This window comes from Paramormyrops kingsleyae, chromosome 8 (assembly GCF_048594095.1).
Source record: "Paramormyrops kingsleyae isolate MSU_618 chromosome 8, PKINGS_0.4, whole genome shotgun sequence".
NCBI lineage: Eukaryota > Metazoa > Chordata > Actinopteri > Osteoglossiformes > Mormyridae > Paramormyrops > Paramormyrops kingsleyae.
Window position 1 is genome coordinate 3,967,656 of NC_132804.1, and position 20,187 is coordinate 3,987,842.

The 20,187-nt window shown below is 41.3% G+C and overlaps 1 protein-coding gene across 2 annotated transcripts in view; it reads left to right on the forward strand.

The window, feature by feature from the left end:
• Positions 1-20,187, forward strand: part of LOC111834582 (contactin-4-like) — a 141,927-nt gene that overhangs the window by 93,968 nt on the left and 27,772 nt on the right. For both annotated transcript variants that reach the window (XM_023794052.2, XM_023794053.2), the window contains exons 6-11: positions 7,114-7,317; positions 9,154-9,256; positions 10,436-10,620; positions 12,209-12,348; positions 17,219-17,348; positions 18,130-18,280. In XM_023794052.2, coding sequence (XP_023649820.1) covers positions 7,114-7,317; positions 9,154-9,256; positions 10,436-10,620; positions 12,209-12,348; positions 17,219-17,348; positions 18,130-18,280 — 913 coding nt within the window. The remainder of the gene's footprint in view (positions 1-7,113; positions 7,318-9,153; positions 9,257-10,435; positions 10,621-12,208; positions 12,349-17,218; positions 17,349-18,129; positions 18,281-20,187) is intronic.

Consider the following 20,187-nt stretch of genomic DNA (forward strand, 5'->3'; position numbering starts at 1 on the left):
TTTCCCGCCGTTAAGGCAGTGTGGTCATGCAGCTTCCCGTCATTAAGGCAGTGTGGTCATGCAGTTTCCCGCCGTTAGGGCAGTGTGGTCATGCAGCTTCCCGCCGTTAAGGCAGTGTGGTCATGCAGTTTTCCGCCGTTAGGGCAGTGTGGTCATGCAGTTTCCCGCCGTTAGGGCAGTGTGGTCATGCAGCTTCCCGCTGTTAGGGCAGTGTGGTCATGCAGCTTCCTGCTGTTAGGGCAGTGTGGTCATGCAGCTTCCCATCATTAAGGCAGTGTGGTCATGCAGCTTCCCGCTGTTAGGGCAGTGTGCACTGTAAGGCTTCCTTCTTAAACACACACTGTCATATCCATGGAACGGCTCGCAGACCCTGATCTGCAGGGCGTTCAGCTTAATGTGCCCGTTTTTGCAGTAAAGCCCACTTTTCTGGCTTGTTTTTGCCCCATTGTCTGATACATTATGCATAGTTAGTTACAGATAATTGTTCTCTTCTCTCTTTTTGAAAACATTCTGCATCACAATACAGTGGGACCCCTGTATCCATGGTTTCAGTAATCACGGCTTTAGTTATCTGTGATTTGCTGTAGTCTGTAGAAAAAAAATAGGAAAATTCCATATATTCATAAGTTTCAAACCGCTTGCCATGCGAGTTCAGGCTGTAACATGGTGAAATCCAGCAGACCATCTCACTTTGTCCATACTTACGCTACCCTGCAGGACTCTCATCCAGTCTGCCTGTAGAGTTCTCACTAGTGATGGACAAAATGGCACTTCATGAACCAATTGCTGTATTTTTTGACCCCACTAGATGGTGCTCTCTATTCAAAAAAGGGCACAAAGCATGACCCAAAGCAAACCAAGAGCACCATCTGGTGGGGTCGAAAAATATAGCAAATGGTTCATGGAGTGTCATTTTGTCCATAACTACTTGACGCATTATCACAGTGTCTGTGTGGACATCCCTCTTCTAAATAAAGAATGTATAAAATCATGACTTTCAAATGTCAAAATTTATTTTTTTTGACAGAGTACAGTACTGTACAGTACCATATAATAACGAACATTGTACTTCATTATTACTGTGTATGTCTTACTGTGAGTAATTTATCAATTAACCTTTATCATATGTACGTCTATGCGAATAACATTGTATATGGGCTCGGCGGATGGTTTTTCCTATTTGCTATATATCTGTGGTAAGTCTTGGAATGTATCACCCATGGATACAGGGGGAATGCTATAAATACCATAAAGATGGTTAGTGTGTAATCAAAGTAAATGTGTATCCATCAGTCTGTCCTTCATGGCCAGAGGAAACTCAGGTGACCCAGAGGAAACTGACACAGACATGAGAAACATTCAGAGAGCCCACAAACAAAGGACCCGTGTGGCACCGAGCCCGTCGTGTTAACCATGCCGCTATTCCTCCTGTTATTTAATTAAATAATATTAAAATTCACATTTGCATTATCTTAACACTGTAACACCCCTGTGAGAACCAATATGGCATTGTATGAATAGTATAAATTATTATGTTTTAGGCTGTGTAACAGTTGTTGTGGTGAGTCCACATACTGTAGAGAGATCCTGGAATGATTTGTACGGTGGTCAGACTGTTAGCGGGACATTATGCCTGTGTGTCACTGATGTTTTTACCATGCTTGTGTTAACGTTCTCCTAACGGTGAATATTACCAGCTGTTTGTCTGAGATGACTATGCCTGATAAAAATGACATTTACAATATATTACTAGTTTCAGAATGGGGGGGGGGGATTGGTTCTCGTGCTGTGGAATAAAGCCCCCTGGGTAATTCTGAATGAACATTGATTAGATTGTGTTGCTGTTGCACTTCCCGTGTTTTCACAAGAGCTATGAACCAGACCCGTTAACCTTGTGCATTTGCAGACCACTTTGAAAGTATTATTGCATTCATGAGCAAACATGAGCATCATTGACAAACTCCCCCTTGCATTCAGTGGCACCCAGTCCAAGAAGCTATGGTATTCTGTTGCATTATGTACATTGTGAATTAGTCAGCATATATAGTTCTTGCATTCCTGCATGGTTCTCAATTCCTTAATTTAAAATGCAGATTGTTGCCAGAATGATCTGTGTGTATGTCATTAATGGAAGATGATGGCTCTGCTGAATCATTATTAATATTCATAACAAAAAGATTCAGCATCAATACTACAAGATGAAGATGCAGAGGTCTTCACCATGAGAAATAGCAGGATGTTTTGTTCGTCTACCTCTGCCTTTACATTGATTGATGAATATTACTGTATTTCAGTGCTTGTTTTGCATGCTGAGAAAAATATGCGTGGCGTTTAAAGCTTGGACTGTGGTAGAATCCCTTGAGGAATTACTATGCAGTACAAAGTGGACAAGGAGGCGCTGTGACACATTTTTGATATTAATCACATTAGGATACACATGAACAAAGCCAAGGAGCTTGTTCTAGCTGTTGGCTCGGAACGTTGACACTAATAGACGCATTAGGACTGCTTGTGTAAGCATTTCAAATTAGCTGGCAGTAAGCCCTGTTAATACTTTCATACTGTTCATAGTGTCCAGCGAATGATTATGACCGAGCTTAAGCGTATTGCAGAGTGGAGGCAATCTACCCTGATCGGCAGAGATCGGACTGTAATTTTAATTAGGTAAGCACAGATATAAAATGGCCAATGACTGTTAAGCACGCAAATATAAATAAATGTATCACAATAACTGATTTCTGAATAATTGAAAAATGTATATAAATCAAAAAGGGCTCACAATGTTTTGTTACTCTTTAAGTTGTGGAAAAACTAAAATAAAGTTTAGTTCTTGTATGTATTTTCACAAACTGGTTCAATGAGTTTAACAAATGTTGTTTTTTCCTTTTTTTGGGTCATATTTCCAGCTGCAGGTAATGATACGATGGCATGCTAGGTTTTCATGCTTACTGTAGAGAAAACATACACAGTGGTCCTGAACTCTCACCGTGTTTCTGACATTTTTTATGGTGTGCCTTGTGATTCCTTGGGTTTTTATTATCTTCTCATTTCACTTTGGCTTCTCAGAAACATTCTGCTACCCTTGCAGTTCACGTGTGATGCACATTATATTTTGTCAGCATCTGACAGTCCTCTCTTAGGGTTTATCACCTCAAAGTAATAACTCTTACTTGGAAGACATCTTCACAAGCATGCTGAAAAAAGTGGTGCTGACAGAGTGTATGAACATATGCATGTAGATCTGTTTTGCATCTCTTTTATTGAAATATACCATTTTTATTGAAATATATTGGTAGTGACTTCCTTCTGCTATAAATGTGACTTCATAGGCTGTATGTGTAAAGGCTCTTAATGTTGTTACAGAATTGCCTTAATTGACTGTTTTGTAAGCTGAAGTTACAGTACCAATGACCCAAAGCCATGTAACTATGATAATAGGAACAGCTTTGTTTACACTAGTAGGTTATTTTAGATCCCCCAGAATAAAATGTATACCTTTTCTTTCTTTCTAGTTAGTTAGTTTTTCCTTTATATTACTATGTCTTTTTAAACATCATCTTCCATAGCTCAGATTTTCAGTTTTAATCTGGTCTGTGTCATACGATAATTATGAGCGGTAGATCTTAGCAGCTTAAAAAATTGGCTTGGCTCTAGCTGTGGTGGAGGGCAATCGACAGGGTTGAGTTTCTCAGCATGCTCGTGCGACAGACTGCCAAGCAACGGCAAGTGTGAGTGCCTGACTGATACGAGGGCCATGCTGCTCATCTAACCAACACTCAGCCCTCCCAAGTGATGATTTGCAGTGTGAAAAGAAGGTCAAGCTGGTTGGGATATAAATCAGAGGAGAAGACATCAAGCTGCCCTTGGTCTCCAAGCAGACGTGACATTAAAACTGGAAATTATTCAGTTGTGGGAAAACCAGATATTTAAGAAATGGAGTAATCAACCCATGATTGAAAATTTCTACTGATCAGATGTTTTTTATTCACAATACGGTGGCTGTTAGTTCAATGCTGGCCAGTCGCTGAAATCCGTGGAACGTCAGTGTAAATATCAGTCCTGGGAGGTCATGGAAGATGTGGTGAAGACAAATGATATAGGACACCCCCTTCCTCTTCAACAAGAGACGCACGCCTCTTCTTCACAACAGACTCAAAGTTAAATTAATTTTAATCCACAGCAAAAGATTTTATATAAAAACATCCCTGCCCATATACATCCTAGGATTTTGATCAGCAGCCTTTCCTGATACAAGCACATCTGTCATTTGTCATTGTATGTATGTGTTGCACTCATCTTTGTGTAAAATTGTGTTATAAAATTAGCTGATACACATAAGCCAGGATTTGCGAATAAACAGCCGAATATTGAATGCGACCTGAATTAAACTGCACTTCACTCCTCAGTTTCAGTTGGTAATTAGTGTCATGTGATTATATTTACTTTTGTAAATTCTACTCTGGAATGTTTGCCCTCAAGCACAAGATTACCGATGAACAGTGATCTGAACTAGTTGTGCCAGTCTTTAAAAAATGCACACATTGTTCAGAAAGTAATTCATAATCGTTTCGATTGCGTAGAAAATGAAGTGTATTGAATTGTAGCCTCATTTATCAAATTAAACACCACAATGCTCATGCATTATGCCTGACATAAAGAATAGAATATGAGCAGTTTAAATTTCTTGCTATCTCACAGTGGACATCCCTCTTCTAAACAAGGTCATAGTCAAGGGTCATTTCTAATTAAGCCATTTTTTAATAATAAGTGCTTTCCAATGCAGCACACCATCTGCAGTAACCAAGCATAAATGTACACAAACAATTAGCTTTACATGTGACACATATAGGTGTATTACTGCAGAGCCGTTCTGTGTTCACCTGTCCTGGCAGAGGGATTTAAACCAACTTGCAGAGGTTGCATTGCTCTATTTGCTGGGCTCTCATAGCAACGGCAAAGTGCAGCATGGAATCCCACTATGATGAATGACCAGGCAGATAGGAGGAGCCAAAGGGGGGAATCTTCCAAGCCTGTTTTGTTTAATTACCAGCCAGTTAACGAGCGAGCCAGTTTGATTAGGCACAGCGGGGAAATGCTATGTGCCTGTTCATTAAAGGCGCTTCAGAACTCAGGAGCTCTTGGTTAGACTAATTCGGCCCTTGGATAGTACAACGACACTTCCAACCAGGGTCATGTTTGTTTTATTTATTTATTTTTTTTTAAAGCAGACTCTTCCAAGCAGCCCTATGATACACAGCCCCCCCTACCAGGGTATTTCCTGACAGATCACAGCCCCCGCTGCACATGGGTCTCATGCATATAGACATTAATGAGAATCAGGAACTTCACCATGACGATGAATTAAAGAGCAGGTACCGGAATAGACAGTGTCCACTTCTATTTGGCTTTGTATTACAATTGGTTTTATAAGCAAATGTTACACAGCAACTTTTTTTTTTTTATCCAAAATTTTTGCTTTTTATGTGATTCATAATTAATCACACACCCACTGGCCATTATTTCTCAAATGCAGACATTTGTGAAACTAAAGACATTTTGAAAGTTAGACATAAGCAAGGGTGGTTAGAGCAGCAACGAGAAAACAAGACGTGAGAAGCATAATGACTCAGAGAGGGATAAAAATATCTCTCAAAATCAGCTCAGACACACTGCTCAAGTCATAGTATATTATTATTCAAGTAACCCATTTCATTTTTTTAACTGCTGACAAAATGCCAGAATTACTTTTTTATTTTACATTTATTTAAAGCAGGGGTGTCAAACTCCTGTCCTGGGGGGGGGGGGGGCAGCCCTGTGTAGCTTAGTTCTTTCCGTGTTACTCCACCAATGATTCAGCTGAAGAGCTGTGTGGTAATTAGCACAAGGAGTTGAATCAGGAGTGTTTAATGAGGGCGACCCCAAAAATGTGTAGGATCCCACTGATATAAAATATATACCATTCCAATATGGATTGCTTAAATTAAAGAATGGTAGCAAATATATAGTCACAATAAGATCAGTTATTAAGACGGTTTAAAATTCTCCTGTCTAAATACTGTTCAAACAACCAATGAACTGAACCAAAACATGAAGCCTGCAGTGGCCAATTTTCAAGAAAGTCTGTGAAAAGGTTTAAAAATGTAATTTTCATAAGCTCAAGGTGAGAGCATTGCTAGGCTTTTGTAGTCTATTTTCTTACTGTATTTTCGCATATAGGGTGACAACACATGATGTAACTGCTATTCTCTGACTTGTAGCTGATTGGATGTGAGGCTAATGGTGTCCCTCCTCCCTTCAATAAGCTGCTCATTAACACATCTGGATCTCGCACGCTGCAGCCTGTTACCGCGCTGTGCAGCACCGTTTACCTTTTTGCGAGTCGAGCTATGCGCATTGCTATTTCTGTGCCGTAAACATGATCTTTACACCTGACTGTTCAGAGGAAGAGATACAGTCTAAAAACAAACAGCCACAGTAAAGCCTGAATGGTGAACCTCAAAAAAATATCAAGATGAGAGTCACAGAATGCAGCTGGACTAAAAAGTAGGTTTTTCCTTCAAATGCATGAGTTAAAAAGTACTGCTGGCAGAAAATGTAATAGAAGTTGTTAATAGTTTTACATGTGAGTAAGTTTAGGTCATTAGTACTCACTTTTGGACATAAGACAGGTGTTTGATCGGCCTTTGACTGTAATTTATTTAACTGTCTTTAATAATAATGGCCAGAGGAGATGAAGAGTGAGGGACGAAAGGAAAACTACAGCAACAAAAGGCAGAATGAATTGCCTGTCCTGCGATCAATATTCAATAATCTTTCTCTGTTCTGTTTGGAAGACTAGATGTGAAAATATTACATCTTGGTGAGTTTTTTTTTCCATTTCAGAAGAAGCCAGATAATAGGACGGCCTCAAGTTGCTAATGAGTTTGAAGATCAGACATTTTCACACCAATATGATGAAGGGACAGAAAAACCTTCACATTTGCTCTCTTTAAAGACATGTCACAAAGAATAAATTTCATCCTTCAGCGATATTAAAGGATGTCAGAGTCGCAGGATTTATGGATGTATATGGATTTATGGATGTGTGTGGATGTTCTTTCTGCTTCCACCTAGAACTAACATACTCCTGGATCTTCAATGAATTTCCCTCGTTCGTGAAGCAGGACAATCGTCGATTCGTGTCACAGGAGACGGGGAACCTGTACATTGCTAAGGTGGAACCGTCAGACGTGGGCAACTACACCTGCGTGGTGACCAACACAGTCACTAAGGGCCGCGTGCAGGGCCCCCCTACCCCCCTGGTGCTGCGCACAGATGGTAAGGGCCTGCAAGTGAGCTTTACAGCACCTCGCTACTGCTGCTTCGCATTCCATCGCTGGACATTCATTTATTTCAGTCTCCAACTTCAGGAAAAAAAAAACAAAAAAAGACTTTGAAAAATTGACAAAAGCCCCCTGCAGAAAATGCCGGCAAGCTTAAACCGTCTGGAAAGTTTCCCTAGCAAAACATTAACCTAGAAAAGTCAATCTCCACAGAAACACCTAGAAATAGGCCGTTGAGTTTTGAAGAACACAAATTACACGCAAAGGTTAATTGGCTGCTGCTTCTGAGCGGCACAGAATAACGATAACGGCGTTACATGTGTAGTTAGCTTGTGGGCCGGGCTCAATGTATGACCTTTGACTGTAAAGTTCAGCTCTCCGAGAATGATCTGAAGGGTAGCCGCTGTCTAGCCTTTGCTTAGTCGATGAAGATATATCAAATTCAGCAGAGGAACGGTCAGCACGTCTCAGTGGTCGCGAAAAATGGCACTCGCATCCAGTCAATTGTCTCTGCTTTTTCGCTGAAGCTTCCTTAAACAATGAATGAAATATATAATTAAATGTGATTTATGATTTTAATAAACGTGATAAATATGCATGACATTGACTGGGGCACACATTACAATGTTTTTTGAGATATAAAACACACTCTGCTGGGCAAAAATTTAATTAATGCCTAAATGAATGATTGCATAATGTTTGTTCTGGCCTGCAATCCTTTGAAGATAGCGTGTATTCCATTGTATGCATTGTATTGTTTTTGACAATATTGCTAATTATTGAACAATTGCGTGTATAACAACAACAATTGTAAATATGTAGTCTATGCTGTGACATTAGGCCCCTAATTAATATGAACCTTAATCACTGCCTTGAATTCAGTGTAATCCTCTAATTATGTTTCATTTGAAGTAATATACAAAACCAATGTAGGGCTTACATGTGACAAAAGTATTTTCAGATGTTAAAAAACTGTTCCTATTTACTTCCTGTAAAAAAGGCACAAACTAATTGGATGCCATCACAAAGGTTTTTCACCTAAAATATATTAGCAGTAGAAGTAAAGGTGTGAGAATGGCCATAGAATGTGCAGCACGCAGAAGCACGGGCTTGTCGCAGAATTAATGTAAGTGTCCCCCAGCTGCCTGACAGTGAGTCTGTATGATTCTGCTTAGGTTTCAATGAGAGCCAGAGATGTAGTGCTGATGTCATGCTGGCGGGGGCGCTAAGTGTCTGCGTGCGTGTTTCTTTTTTCCATTAATTTTCACACTATTAATTGCCTTACTGCTTCTGTCCGCCTCTATATGCTTATATATTTATTTTTTCTTTGATGTGTGCTGTAATTAAAAGGTCGAGCATTCCCTTGGTGCTACACGTAACCGCTTCATTGTGAACTAGAAACCCAATTAATTTGAGCGGCACACGGGGCATAGTGAAATTACGTCTCCTGCCAGGTGATCATAGTTCAGAAGGCCTACATGTCACTCCACCTGCCTCATTCCACGCCGTGAGTAGGATCTTACCTTCCTGATTGCATTAGCTGGGTACAGATAAGGATCTATTAGCCTTCCACTGCCAAAAAGCTATCTAGATAATGCATGGCTCGAAAAATTCACATCTGACGAGAGAAGATTGTCTTTTTCTTCTATCTCAAGCTGAATCTGGTTTCGGAACACCAGAATGTTATGGAGAAAAATCGCCTTAAAGACACATAAAGACAACGGGCAAGATGAACAAAGGATCCAGAAGGAACCTTTAGCCCAGAGCAGGGACTTGTGGTCAGACATGCACTTGGTGTGTCATTCGAGTGCCGGAATTTTCTACCCCTCAGGCGTGATGGGGGAATATGAGCCCAAGATTGAAGTCCAGTTTCCGGAGATTGTCCCCGTGGCCAAAGGATCAACTGTGAAACTGGAGTGTTTTGCACTGGGAAAGTAAGTTTCGTGCAGCCGGTCTGTTCTGTGCTGCTCGGTCCTCCGCTCCCAGTCTCAGATGGGCCTCTCCATATGCCCCATTCCTCCCAGGAACACTTCCGGAAAAGCATGAACCTGAGAGGATAAGCGATTATTTCCAATGGAGGGATAGATATGTGCATTGTGTGATTTGGGGTGGTATCGATACCAACAGAAAAACAGCAACAGTAACGCTACTTCATCACACCTCAGGAGATGGGGGCTCCAGTATCACCCCCCAGTGTGTGAAGTTGGTTTGCATGTTCCTCCTTCCTCCAATCCAAAGATATGGAGCTGAGCTAAATATTCAATAGCGTATGATTGTGTATGTGTGTGTGTGTGTGTGTGTGTGCGAGCAGGTATGCCTTACCTTATGGGGACGTAATGTCCCCACAACATGATGAATACCCATTTTTTTCCCTTATGGGTACCAGTTTCCTGGTCAATTTAAACTCAATTTAATAAAAATTTGTCACTGCAATGAAAACGCCAAAACACTTCTGTATTTTGCTTGGTTACTTATGGTTATAGTTAGGACTGGGTAGGGATTAAGGTTGTCATAGTTAGCGTTAGCATTTTTCCCATAGAAATGAATGAGCGGTCCCCATAAAGATATGTTTATCTAACTCTGCGTGCGTGTGAGTGTGTATATGTGTGTGTGCGCATACATGGGTGAGTGTGTATATAAGTGTGTGTGCATGTGTGTATGTGTGAGTGTGTATATGTGTGTGCTTGAGTGTGTGAGTGTGTATGTAAGTGTGCGTGCGTGTGTGTGTGAGTGTGTATAAGTGTGTGCCTGCGTATGTGAGTGTGTGTGTGTGTGAGTGTGAATGTGTGTGTGTGTGTGTGCGTGCGTGTGTGTGTGTTCGTGTGTGTGTGTGTGCCCTGAGATGGACTCGCACCCCTATCTTGTGCCTTGTGCTGCCTGGGATAAGGCACCAGGCCCCCTGCTCCCCCCTGCCCCCCCCCCCCCGCTCCCCTGACCAGGATAAGTGGTTAGTAGATGGATGGATCGTGGTACGTTTTTATCAGTGCCATGTGCACAGCAGTAGGTGCATTTGTAATGGTGTATTTCACACCACATCTAATAAATAATATTAATTAGCGTAACAAATAAGTCTCACATGCATCTCCTCTGTGTGTATAATTTAATTTAATTAGCCCAGTGCCCAGCATCAGCTGGAGAAGGGTGGACGGAGTCCCCTTTTCACGGAAGGTGGACCTGAACAGGGCCAGCGGTGCCCTGGAAATCCCCTACTTCCAGCAGGAGGACGCCGGCGCGTACGAATGCCTGGCAGAGAACTCCAGGGGCAGGAACACTGTGAAAGGAAAGCTGACTTTCTACGGTAAGTAGATTTGGAGAGCATGAATATTCCAGCAGAGCAAGCTAGATATGACAGATTTCCTCAAACGGAGGAGTCATCAAAGATGAAATAAAGTGCACTTGTGTCTTCTGCAATTGGTAATCAGTTTCTTAGCACAGAAATACATCTTTCCATATGAAGGCTTGTCAATTACAATGTTATTTTCATCCGGCATGAAAGAGTCACACAGACTGGGAACTTAGACAAGATGTACAGTAAGTAGTTTTAGTAGAGAGGCTGCCACATGGCAGAATTATTTCTATTCACATACAGTACTATAATTATTACAATGTATTATCAAGAAAGGATGTTTTTTTCTTGAAACCAGTGTTTTGTCAATACAGTGGTAAGTTGGGATATCGCAGGCATATTTCTTGTCATTAACCCATTGTTCGTTCCTCTATTCTTCCTTTCAGTGTTACAGATTGTAGCATTTATTGAAGAGGTTTAGGATTTTGGACAGTTTCATAAAAAGCACTATCGCTCTGTGACAGAAAATATGTCAGGAAAAGATTTTGTGTTCTTCCTCCTCATAGGTGACCTAATTTTTTTTCTGGTGTTTATTTTCAGAATCATTTTGCTTCATCTGTCAATAAAAATCTAGTTCTGTTGATCACCTGATCCATCTGTCACCCAACAACAGCTAAATAACAGGTTTTATGAAATTCCATTACAGTCTGTCTATTAGTCAATTATTTAAAATGATTTAATCGAAGTTGTGTTTTATTTTTGATAACAAAAACTAAAATTTGCTATTCAGGTCGTTTTGCAACGTCCTTATAAGCATGTTTCATAGCTCATAGACAAACACCTCTCACCATATATATGCCCCCCCTTCCCTGATTCTTCTATTTCACATATTGTAGCCCTGAAGACAAGGTAATTAATCACCTTGCGATAAACTCCAAAAGGATTTAAAACTCTCCATTTTACAGTTGAAACTGGGGGGAAAAAACTGAGTTGTAAAAAAAATGTAGGAAACTAGGGACCAGAAAAAACAGTTCAGTTAACAAGGCTAGTAATGTTTCCAGTATGAGGTGCGTGGAATCCACCTTATTCCTATTCAGTCTGAGCAGCACTTATTCCTATGATCTATACTGTATGTTGATTTTCTCCCTCCTTAACCACATTCTGTTCAATTGGCTCACCCTCTTACAATCTATGAGTCAGTCTATCATCTGTCAGGGATACCTCATTCTGTACATTAAACTATTTTATATTATTTACTCCTCTCTCAAAGTCCCTAGTGCCAGTAAATAATGTTAAATAATGGAATCGGGGACCGTGGTCGTTACGATTTGTCCCACATTGGGCAGAAAAGAGTCCTTCTCCAATACTTGGAATCTCTCATTGTAGTGACACAGGATTATGCATTGAAACCATACATTATGTGCTGGAGTAGAAAGAAAAAGTGCTTGATATTTCAAGTGCCGTATTTTTGAGGGCCGTTGTAACGGGCCTGTGTTCCTCCAGTTTAATAAAATCGGTTCCATTGTCATCAAATTCTCTTTTGCTGGGAACATTGTGTTTCCTATTGTAGCCATTTCATCTGTTTGTTGTTTCATTGCAGCTCCTCCACACCTGTCAGAAAGACCCGAAGATGTGCAGAAGTCCATTGATGACAGCCTGCTGTGGGAGTGCAAGGCCAGCGGGAAGCCCAAGCCCTCCTACCGCTGGCTGAAGAATGGAGAACCTCTGGAGACCCTGGAGGTCAGCAGTCCCACTGTGGAAAATACCACGCTGTGAACTGAAGGGTTTCTCAGCATGCAGCTGTTGTAGATAAACAGCTAATTGTGTAATTGTGCCAGAAGGTTTTAAGTGCTCGCTGCATGTAATTTGGCTTGGTCTTTGAACCATTTTTATCCACTGGAAATTTTGAGTTCCACCATCACTGAAGAAAATCCTCAGTATATATCTCAAATATATTGCTTTCTTCTGTAGGAGGAGAATTTGAATCTATGTGCTTTCATCCCTTTAGAAGCTGAACTTCACAGCACGTTCCCAGAGTTCAATAACATAGGATCTCTAGTAAAAACGGTGCAATAAACAATGGCAGATTTGTGGACGTCACTGTTAAATGCTGGTCATTACAATGATAACGAGCATCTGTATTATGAAACATTGTTTCCATCATCTTTTTAAGTCAGCTGAATTGAAAAATATTTTGCAATTTTGCTAGATTGCCAGCTACATAACATATATATCTCTGCAATTGTTATGCAAATGTTAGCTAATGTGCATTGTAAGCTATTCTGAATTTAAACTTCTGAAAATGCCTAAACACTGGTAACTGCACCTAAGCCCCAAACAGTCATAGATACAATTATTCCTATGTGTAAAATTCTTATGCTTCTCAGATATTAAAAAAAACTATGCGACGCACATCTTAGGGCATGAAAATCTCAATACCCAAATTAAAAATGTTAAACAATTTGTATGTTTGCAATACCTTGGGGCTGTGCTTAGAAAGATCTCTCTTTTATGTAACAAATATGGATTCCCACTCTGGACGAACTGGGACATAATAATAGTAATAAAAAGTGTTATTGTTTGAATTCAATAACGCCCTGTTAAGACAGAGAGTGCCAGTTCAGTTATACATTCAGCTACATGTCTAACGCTTCACCTAGAGAATGATTACAAGAAGAATGTTAGCTTTGTGCTATTCGCCTCAGTTCTACATCGCTTTAGACAAAAGAGCCGCTATAGAAAGTAAATGCAAATGTGATTATAGTGATTTCAGAGAAATGTGTCGGCTGCTATGAAGGGGCCACATTACAGGAGATCAAGGAATGTTTTACTGATGGTCTTTATTAGCTCAGGCAATAAAATGAATGTACCTTTTTTAGATAGATTGTCATTATATGAAGACAAAACTATATGGCTCGCAGGTCCTTTTCAACCATTTTTCCATTATGTTCATTACTCTAGAGACAGATAACAGTATTTAGTGCACCTTTGTTTCCAGAAAAAAGGCTCCACTTTGTTCACTTTCCCTACACAGCACTTAGGATTTAGAATCGCCTAAAACATCTATCTGGTGCTTCTGATTCTAATAGTTTTAAAAACCAAATTGCAAACAAGCAAACAATTTTATGGTAGTCTTAAAACACGATGATGTAACAGCCAGAGTAATCTTCTGTTAAATCTCTCCTCTCCGACTGCCATTAATCCTGCGTTCCCTTAAGGGGAGAAAATCGAGAGGGCTTATGAAATGCACGTTGCATTTGCGACACGCTGCATCTCGGCCCTTTTCCGATTTTTCCGTGACACACCACAGAGACCAATTGTTTGTCTATAAATATGTGTCACTTTTTTATTTTTCCGAGCAAAATCAATTGATTTTTAATGGTCGTGCTGAATTTAGAAAGGAGTATTCATGTTATTCTGAAAAAGTCATAGCTTAGAACTTTCACCCGGAGTATGTTAGTACAATGAGGTCAGAGATTTTGCGGGAGATTGATACTGTGTTCCAGCCACAGCTTGGATGTAATAAATAAACAGACTTTTATGTTAATTTTCTTCATTATACACAATGGTCACAAACAAACCAGGGGGTATCAATCAATGCACAAACATTATACATGTGGAATAAATGAAAATTTTGATTTCTGGCAGCCCACTAAACAACAGGCTTTATTTTAGCTCATAAAAGGAGATTAGAAATGGTTTTACAGATGATAAATAACAATCTGTCAGGTCTTTGTGTGGTGATACGAGAAAAAAATTAACTAATGTGTTCTCTTTGATAAACCGTAAACCATCTGCTACCCACAAACTCTTATGCAAAAGCTAACTGACTAAAAAGAGAGAATCTTTTTCTAGGCTACTGCTGTAAAGGGCTGATTTCTCTCTAGACAAATGCCACAAGTCAGTCATCAAAGATGGACGGATACCACAACATCTAATGAGCCCCTGAACCACACAGGAGATTTAAGGACTTGTACTACAGCCACTGATCTGGAATTACATTTGTGTAAATGTTCAGCTGTGGAAGAGGTTTGCTTGGGATCTTTGCATTTTGTCTTTTGATGAATTAATCAGCAGTGGCGTTATGCTTTTGGAAATGTCAACATCAACTGCTGTGCCTTTTAATATGTTTGATAACAAAAGGTCACTGATGTAGTGCAGGAAAGCCTCCACTACATCAGCCTTTGTCGTTACTTGTAACAATGTATCAAACGGGGTCTTTCTGCTTTGCATGTACGTCAGCAGTGTAAGAGCGACTGCCGCTTTCGGTAGCCTTCATTTGTTGGAGCTATTACAGTATTACAGCGATATTCTACCTTTATTTTTGTCTTGTGTAACACATTGTACATTACGCAACAGTTTTATAGGTATTTCTGGTTAAAGTATATCCCATTTAAAGAAAATAATATATGTAAACCATAAAATGTACTCGTGTGAAACATTTCATGTACAAAAAAAGTAGGAGTTAATTATAGCTACCTGCTTTAGATGCGATATCTCGAACGAAAACTTCCTAGACATGGCTTGGAAAGATGCATTTAGAATTGTTAAACAGTTTGACTGCATATATGATAATATAAATGGCTTAATGCTCATATGGCAATTATTTTAGGCTGTTAAAAAAAGAATTCGAAATTCTACGGAGCAATTAGCTCTGGCGTCCCTGCAGAGCAGCAGTCTCAGCTGCAGGCAGCTTGGTGCGTTTAGCTTAGCTTTTGTTCTATCAGCTGAGTTGACCTGATAGCACCAGAACTGACATTGCCAATCATTCCCATTCAGCATAAGGCATGCAGATGGTTCCCACCGGTCCCCATGAAAAAGCGCTGATTTCAGGCGAACGTCATGCCTAATTAATGGCGGCCGCAAACCCAAGAGTGCCCGCGCGAGGACTGATACGCGGCACCGTTTGTCTCCTCTGCCAGGAGGCGTATTCGCCCTGTGTGTCCACGTCCTCGCACGCCCTGCCGCCCAGACAGGGCCTGTTCAAACACAGGATTAGCGAGTGATGTTTCTGCGAGGACAGCCTCGCTTTTCATGTGACAGTACCTTAATCCTTTTTGAGTAGAGACATCCCCATTCAAAGGCCCTCAGGAACTGCATTCTAATGACATTAAGAGTAAGCGCCAGAGAACAGGGAAGATCAAACGCGAGCTGAAAGGGAATCCTCTATGAAATCGACTACAAATATGGAGTTAAAAGTTACCCTTTTACTGAAGGATAGAAACATTTAGAGCTAGTCATCACATGTTTTTAATGTTTATCATTTAGAAAGTTTTGGGAAGTTTTGTGAAATTATGTAACTGGTAAATTCTATTAAATACAGATAGAACTTCTATGAATGTATCAAAGCAGATGTGATTTGTTTCCTCCTGTAGCTATTTAGATAAAATGGATGAGTAGTGTAGATGTTTGGCTTAGTTATCAAACAAAATGAAAGACAACGTGACCCAGGAGTACTCTGTCAGAGTTGGGTAATTCAGGTCCAGAGAGTAAAAATCCAGACCGGGATTTTGTTTCAACCAACCAGTTGAGTATAAAGAGTCACAGTCACAGAGTACTCAACTGGTAGGTTGAAACAAAATCTTGGTCCTTGGACCTGAATTACCAATCTCTGTACTCTGTAGAATGTAATGTAGGTCATGTTGATCTGTTTTACTTGCCGGCGCCCGGCGGAGACGACTTTGGAAGCTGAATGAAATCAAGAAATTAAGAATTACTTGTGCATGTGGTAAAAGATCTAATCTGTGTGTCAAGAGATTGTACTGAGCAGCCTGCGAATAGAGCCTTATTCACACATGTACCTCAGTAAGTGTCTGCTCCAGTAAAAATGTGTTTGTACTTAATTGATCTGTTAGTCTGCCACAGGTGAAACCTCTTTTCTTTAGTATGTACCTTGCCCACTCTCATTTAAAGAACTTGTGTGGGCTACGGCTTTATTTATGTGCCATCATCACACAGGAGACTAATCGCCATCATTTCCTGCCAGCCATCTTCCTTGATGGTTCAGTGTTGGATCTCAATACTGTAACTGTCTTTGGCTCCTTAATGTCATACTTCTTTGCAGTGTTCACTGGAAACTTAAATAGCTTCTGTTCAACACACCTACTGCACGTACTATCAGACATGTTAAACCAGTGTGCTTTGGAGATTTACATTAAGATGAATAAGAAATCATTACGTGGGATGGTGTAACTGCAAGCTATAAATCATATTAACATATAGGGATTCATAATGAAATTTAGTCGGAATATTAAATACTAGTAGAATGTATGTGTTTGATTGTAAGTTTATTGAAGTTTTGCTACATGCAAAATAATATGCCCCTTGTTTTTAATTTTTGGTTTTTGGGATTTTTTTTTTTCTTCACTTTATTAACCATGAAAATATTCAATATTCAAGTTTAATGGACGAGCTGAAGGGCTGTTTTACCTCAAAAATGAAGCGTAATACTACTGTACACGTCAGTAGCAGTCCTAACTGCTCCCTCAGAAGGCGGCTGCTTGACCAGCCCTGGTTCACTGTATAGAAGACAAACATCGAATGTAGAAAAATACACTAAATGACTTGGATGTAGTGTATTCACACAAAATGTGATGTATCTCTTTTAAAGGAGAGAATTCAAGTCATAAACGGAGGTCTATCAATCAGCAGACTGATGCAGACCGATGCTGGGATGTATCAGTGCGTAGCCAGCAACAAGCACGGGGAGGTCTACAGCAACGCGGAGCTGCGGGTGATCGGTAAGGGCACCGGGCACCGGGCACTGGGCACCGCGCTCACAGGCCTGCGCTGAAGGGAGCACCGTCCGCCACCCCCATAATTACTGGGCTCATAATAAAGAACCCCCCCCCCTGCCCCGCACCTGGTGATGCTCCCTCACCATTAATACCAGCAATTCCTCCACTGCAGTCGCCAGTATGCTTTTCCTTCAGCCTATTCCCTTTCACTGGCTTTTTCCAGGACTGGAGAGTTATCCACCTACTCCTCCAAACGCGTGTCGATTGGCGTTAATACGCGGCGATGTCGCGCAGCCCTACTTTTTGAGCACTGCTAGCGCTTTAGCCGCTCATTAAAAACAAAGGTAAATGAGGCCCCCGGTAAAGCTAATTTGGGCAGGAAGGGGCATGACACCTTCTCTTTTTAAATGTTTTCCTCCGATAAAACGAATTGCTTTTAATTAGAGATGTGTTCTCCACAGTTCTGCTGTTTTACATCTCTTTGTAAAGTTACCGCTGCTGAGCAAGGCGACATTCATCACGGGCATCAGCGTCTGTGAGCTGCATAAACCCTTCGGGAATTTCACGGCACAGCACCTCCGTTCGCAGATGCGTTTCGTCGTAACTCATTTGACAAGCTGCTCAGCTGATACCACAATTGAAAGATTGAGAAGCTTATTGTCCTGTGGGTTGGATCTGGCTTCTCTGCTCTGTGTTCGGTTCGGAGGAGACGTGTCTGGACTGAGTACGGTGAGACTGGCAGCAAGGTTCCCTCATGTGTTTAATTTACCTGTTTTCTCCTCAGCTGTCGCCCCAGATTTTTCGCAAAACCTACTTAAGACGCACACCCTGGTGAGGGAGACTGGGGACGTGTTGATCGAGTGCAGGCCAAAGATGTCTCCCCGGGGAATGATATCATGGCGGAAAGGGAACGAGGCTCTCCGCGAGAGCAAAAGGTACACCGTCTTGAGCCAAATAAATCAGTTTACGCTGGATATGATATTTATTGTCTCGTTGCTCTCGTGGCTGGATTACTTTGCGAGCTCAAGGGGCCGCTCTTCATCAGAAGGGTGATAGAAGGGAAGTAGCGGCACTCTTCACTTCAAGAATTATGATAATGTTTTTGTGTCGAGATCCTGCGCCAGACAGTATATCTGTGTCACACTGTTTCTCCTCCTAGACAGGAACGCCTTTTCTGTCCACATTTATCAAAAGGTTCAATGACAATGAGTTGTTTTTTTTTCTTTTGGCCTGATATTCTTACTTATTTTCTACATTTACTCTCGGCCTTCTCAGTGCGGGCAGCTGCTGATGTCGGCAGCCCGTATCAGGCTGTGCGCGAGAGCCCGTGGGTGGACAGGGTGGAAATGAGCCCCTCCCGTGCTCCTTGGTGTAAGAATCAGCGCCCCCCCGGGCACAGTCTGGGTGTTAATCAAGCACTTTGCAGCCTCTCTGGGGGTCCTGAGTCTGCTGTCTTGTACCCTGCCTGGAACCATATGTTTATACTATTTTACTTTTGAGAGAGAAAGTGTAAGAAGTGGACAGACCTTCCCCTTGAGCAGACAGGCCTGTTGGCGAAGACCGGCAGGGTCGATTCTGATGCCGGGTGTCACTGACCCAGGGATAGGTCACTCACCGTCTTCTGCAGCCTGCGAGCGCTTGTGACAGCAGTGCTGTGTGATTCTGAGAACTGGGCAATGTTTTTCCACGAACAGACTCTGAATTTTTGGCAAGATCTGAGGCGATTTGCATAGAGGTTGTGCTGCTGGTACCCTTCAGATGGTCTTTCTGGAGAAGAGCCTTGTCCTCAGGGTATAGTAATGACTCTGAGACTTTTTTATATATTTGTTTTATATAATTAGCAGAATATGGCATTTAAGACAGCTATTAATTTTCTATAACTAAAGTGAATTCGTGTTCATTCACAGTACATCGTATGAGAAAAACAGAAATGATATTTTTGCTATATGTAAAAACATGGGCATTCAGAGGATTCCTGTTGAAATTACGTTGGAGACATTATTTGCTTGTTTATTTACATTTTTGGATTTCCGAGACCCTGAACTGGAGCTGAAGTAACTGGTCTGACAGCCCAGATTTCCTGTGATGGCTGCAGTTCACCACAGAAAATATCACTACATTAATCAAACATAATTACACAACCTGCCCCCTACTCATGTAGTTCTGTGCTTTTGTTGATATTTACAAACTGACACATTAAATTCTGCATAATAACTGAGAAGTTTGATGGCAGAGTAACAGCTTTACTTGTAGTTCAGTTCAGTCCAGCCTTGATGCCCCAAATAATGTAGATCCTTCCAGGTTATGGACACCAGGGGCCTCTGACCTCTTAAGCAAAGGGCCCCTTCACTGCCATTTAAAATGTCTGGGGGCTGGGCTGAATGTGTGTGTGGGGTGCTAAATGTGGGGGAGGGGGTAATGTGGAGGTGCTGAATATGGGGGGGGGGGGGGTGGCTAGGCTTGGCCAGTAATGAAAAAAATGCTGTATACCTCTCTGCAAATTTTAACAGAAAATGCCTCATACTCCGATTTAATATCTGGGTGGTATGATGTTACTATAAATTAGATGCCGCTCAAGCCTAGTGGTGGCTGGGTGTTTGGAGTGGTTGGGAGCCGGCAATAAAATTCACCAATGAGTACAGGTGGCGGCGAGATTTGTTGATTGGGGGGGTTGCTGCCAAGCAGATGGGGGCGAGCTGCGGAAGTAAAACTTCTTGCCGAATAAGTTAACCACTGCTAAGCTGCGGATGAGCGGATTTCCGGGGGGTCGCATGTCATTGGTGGGTGTCAGGGACCTGCTGCCAATTCGCGGGAGACGCCTGGAACTTCCGGGAGATGTGGG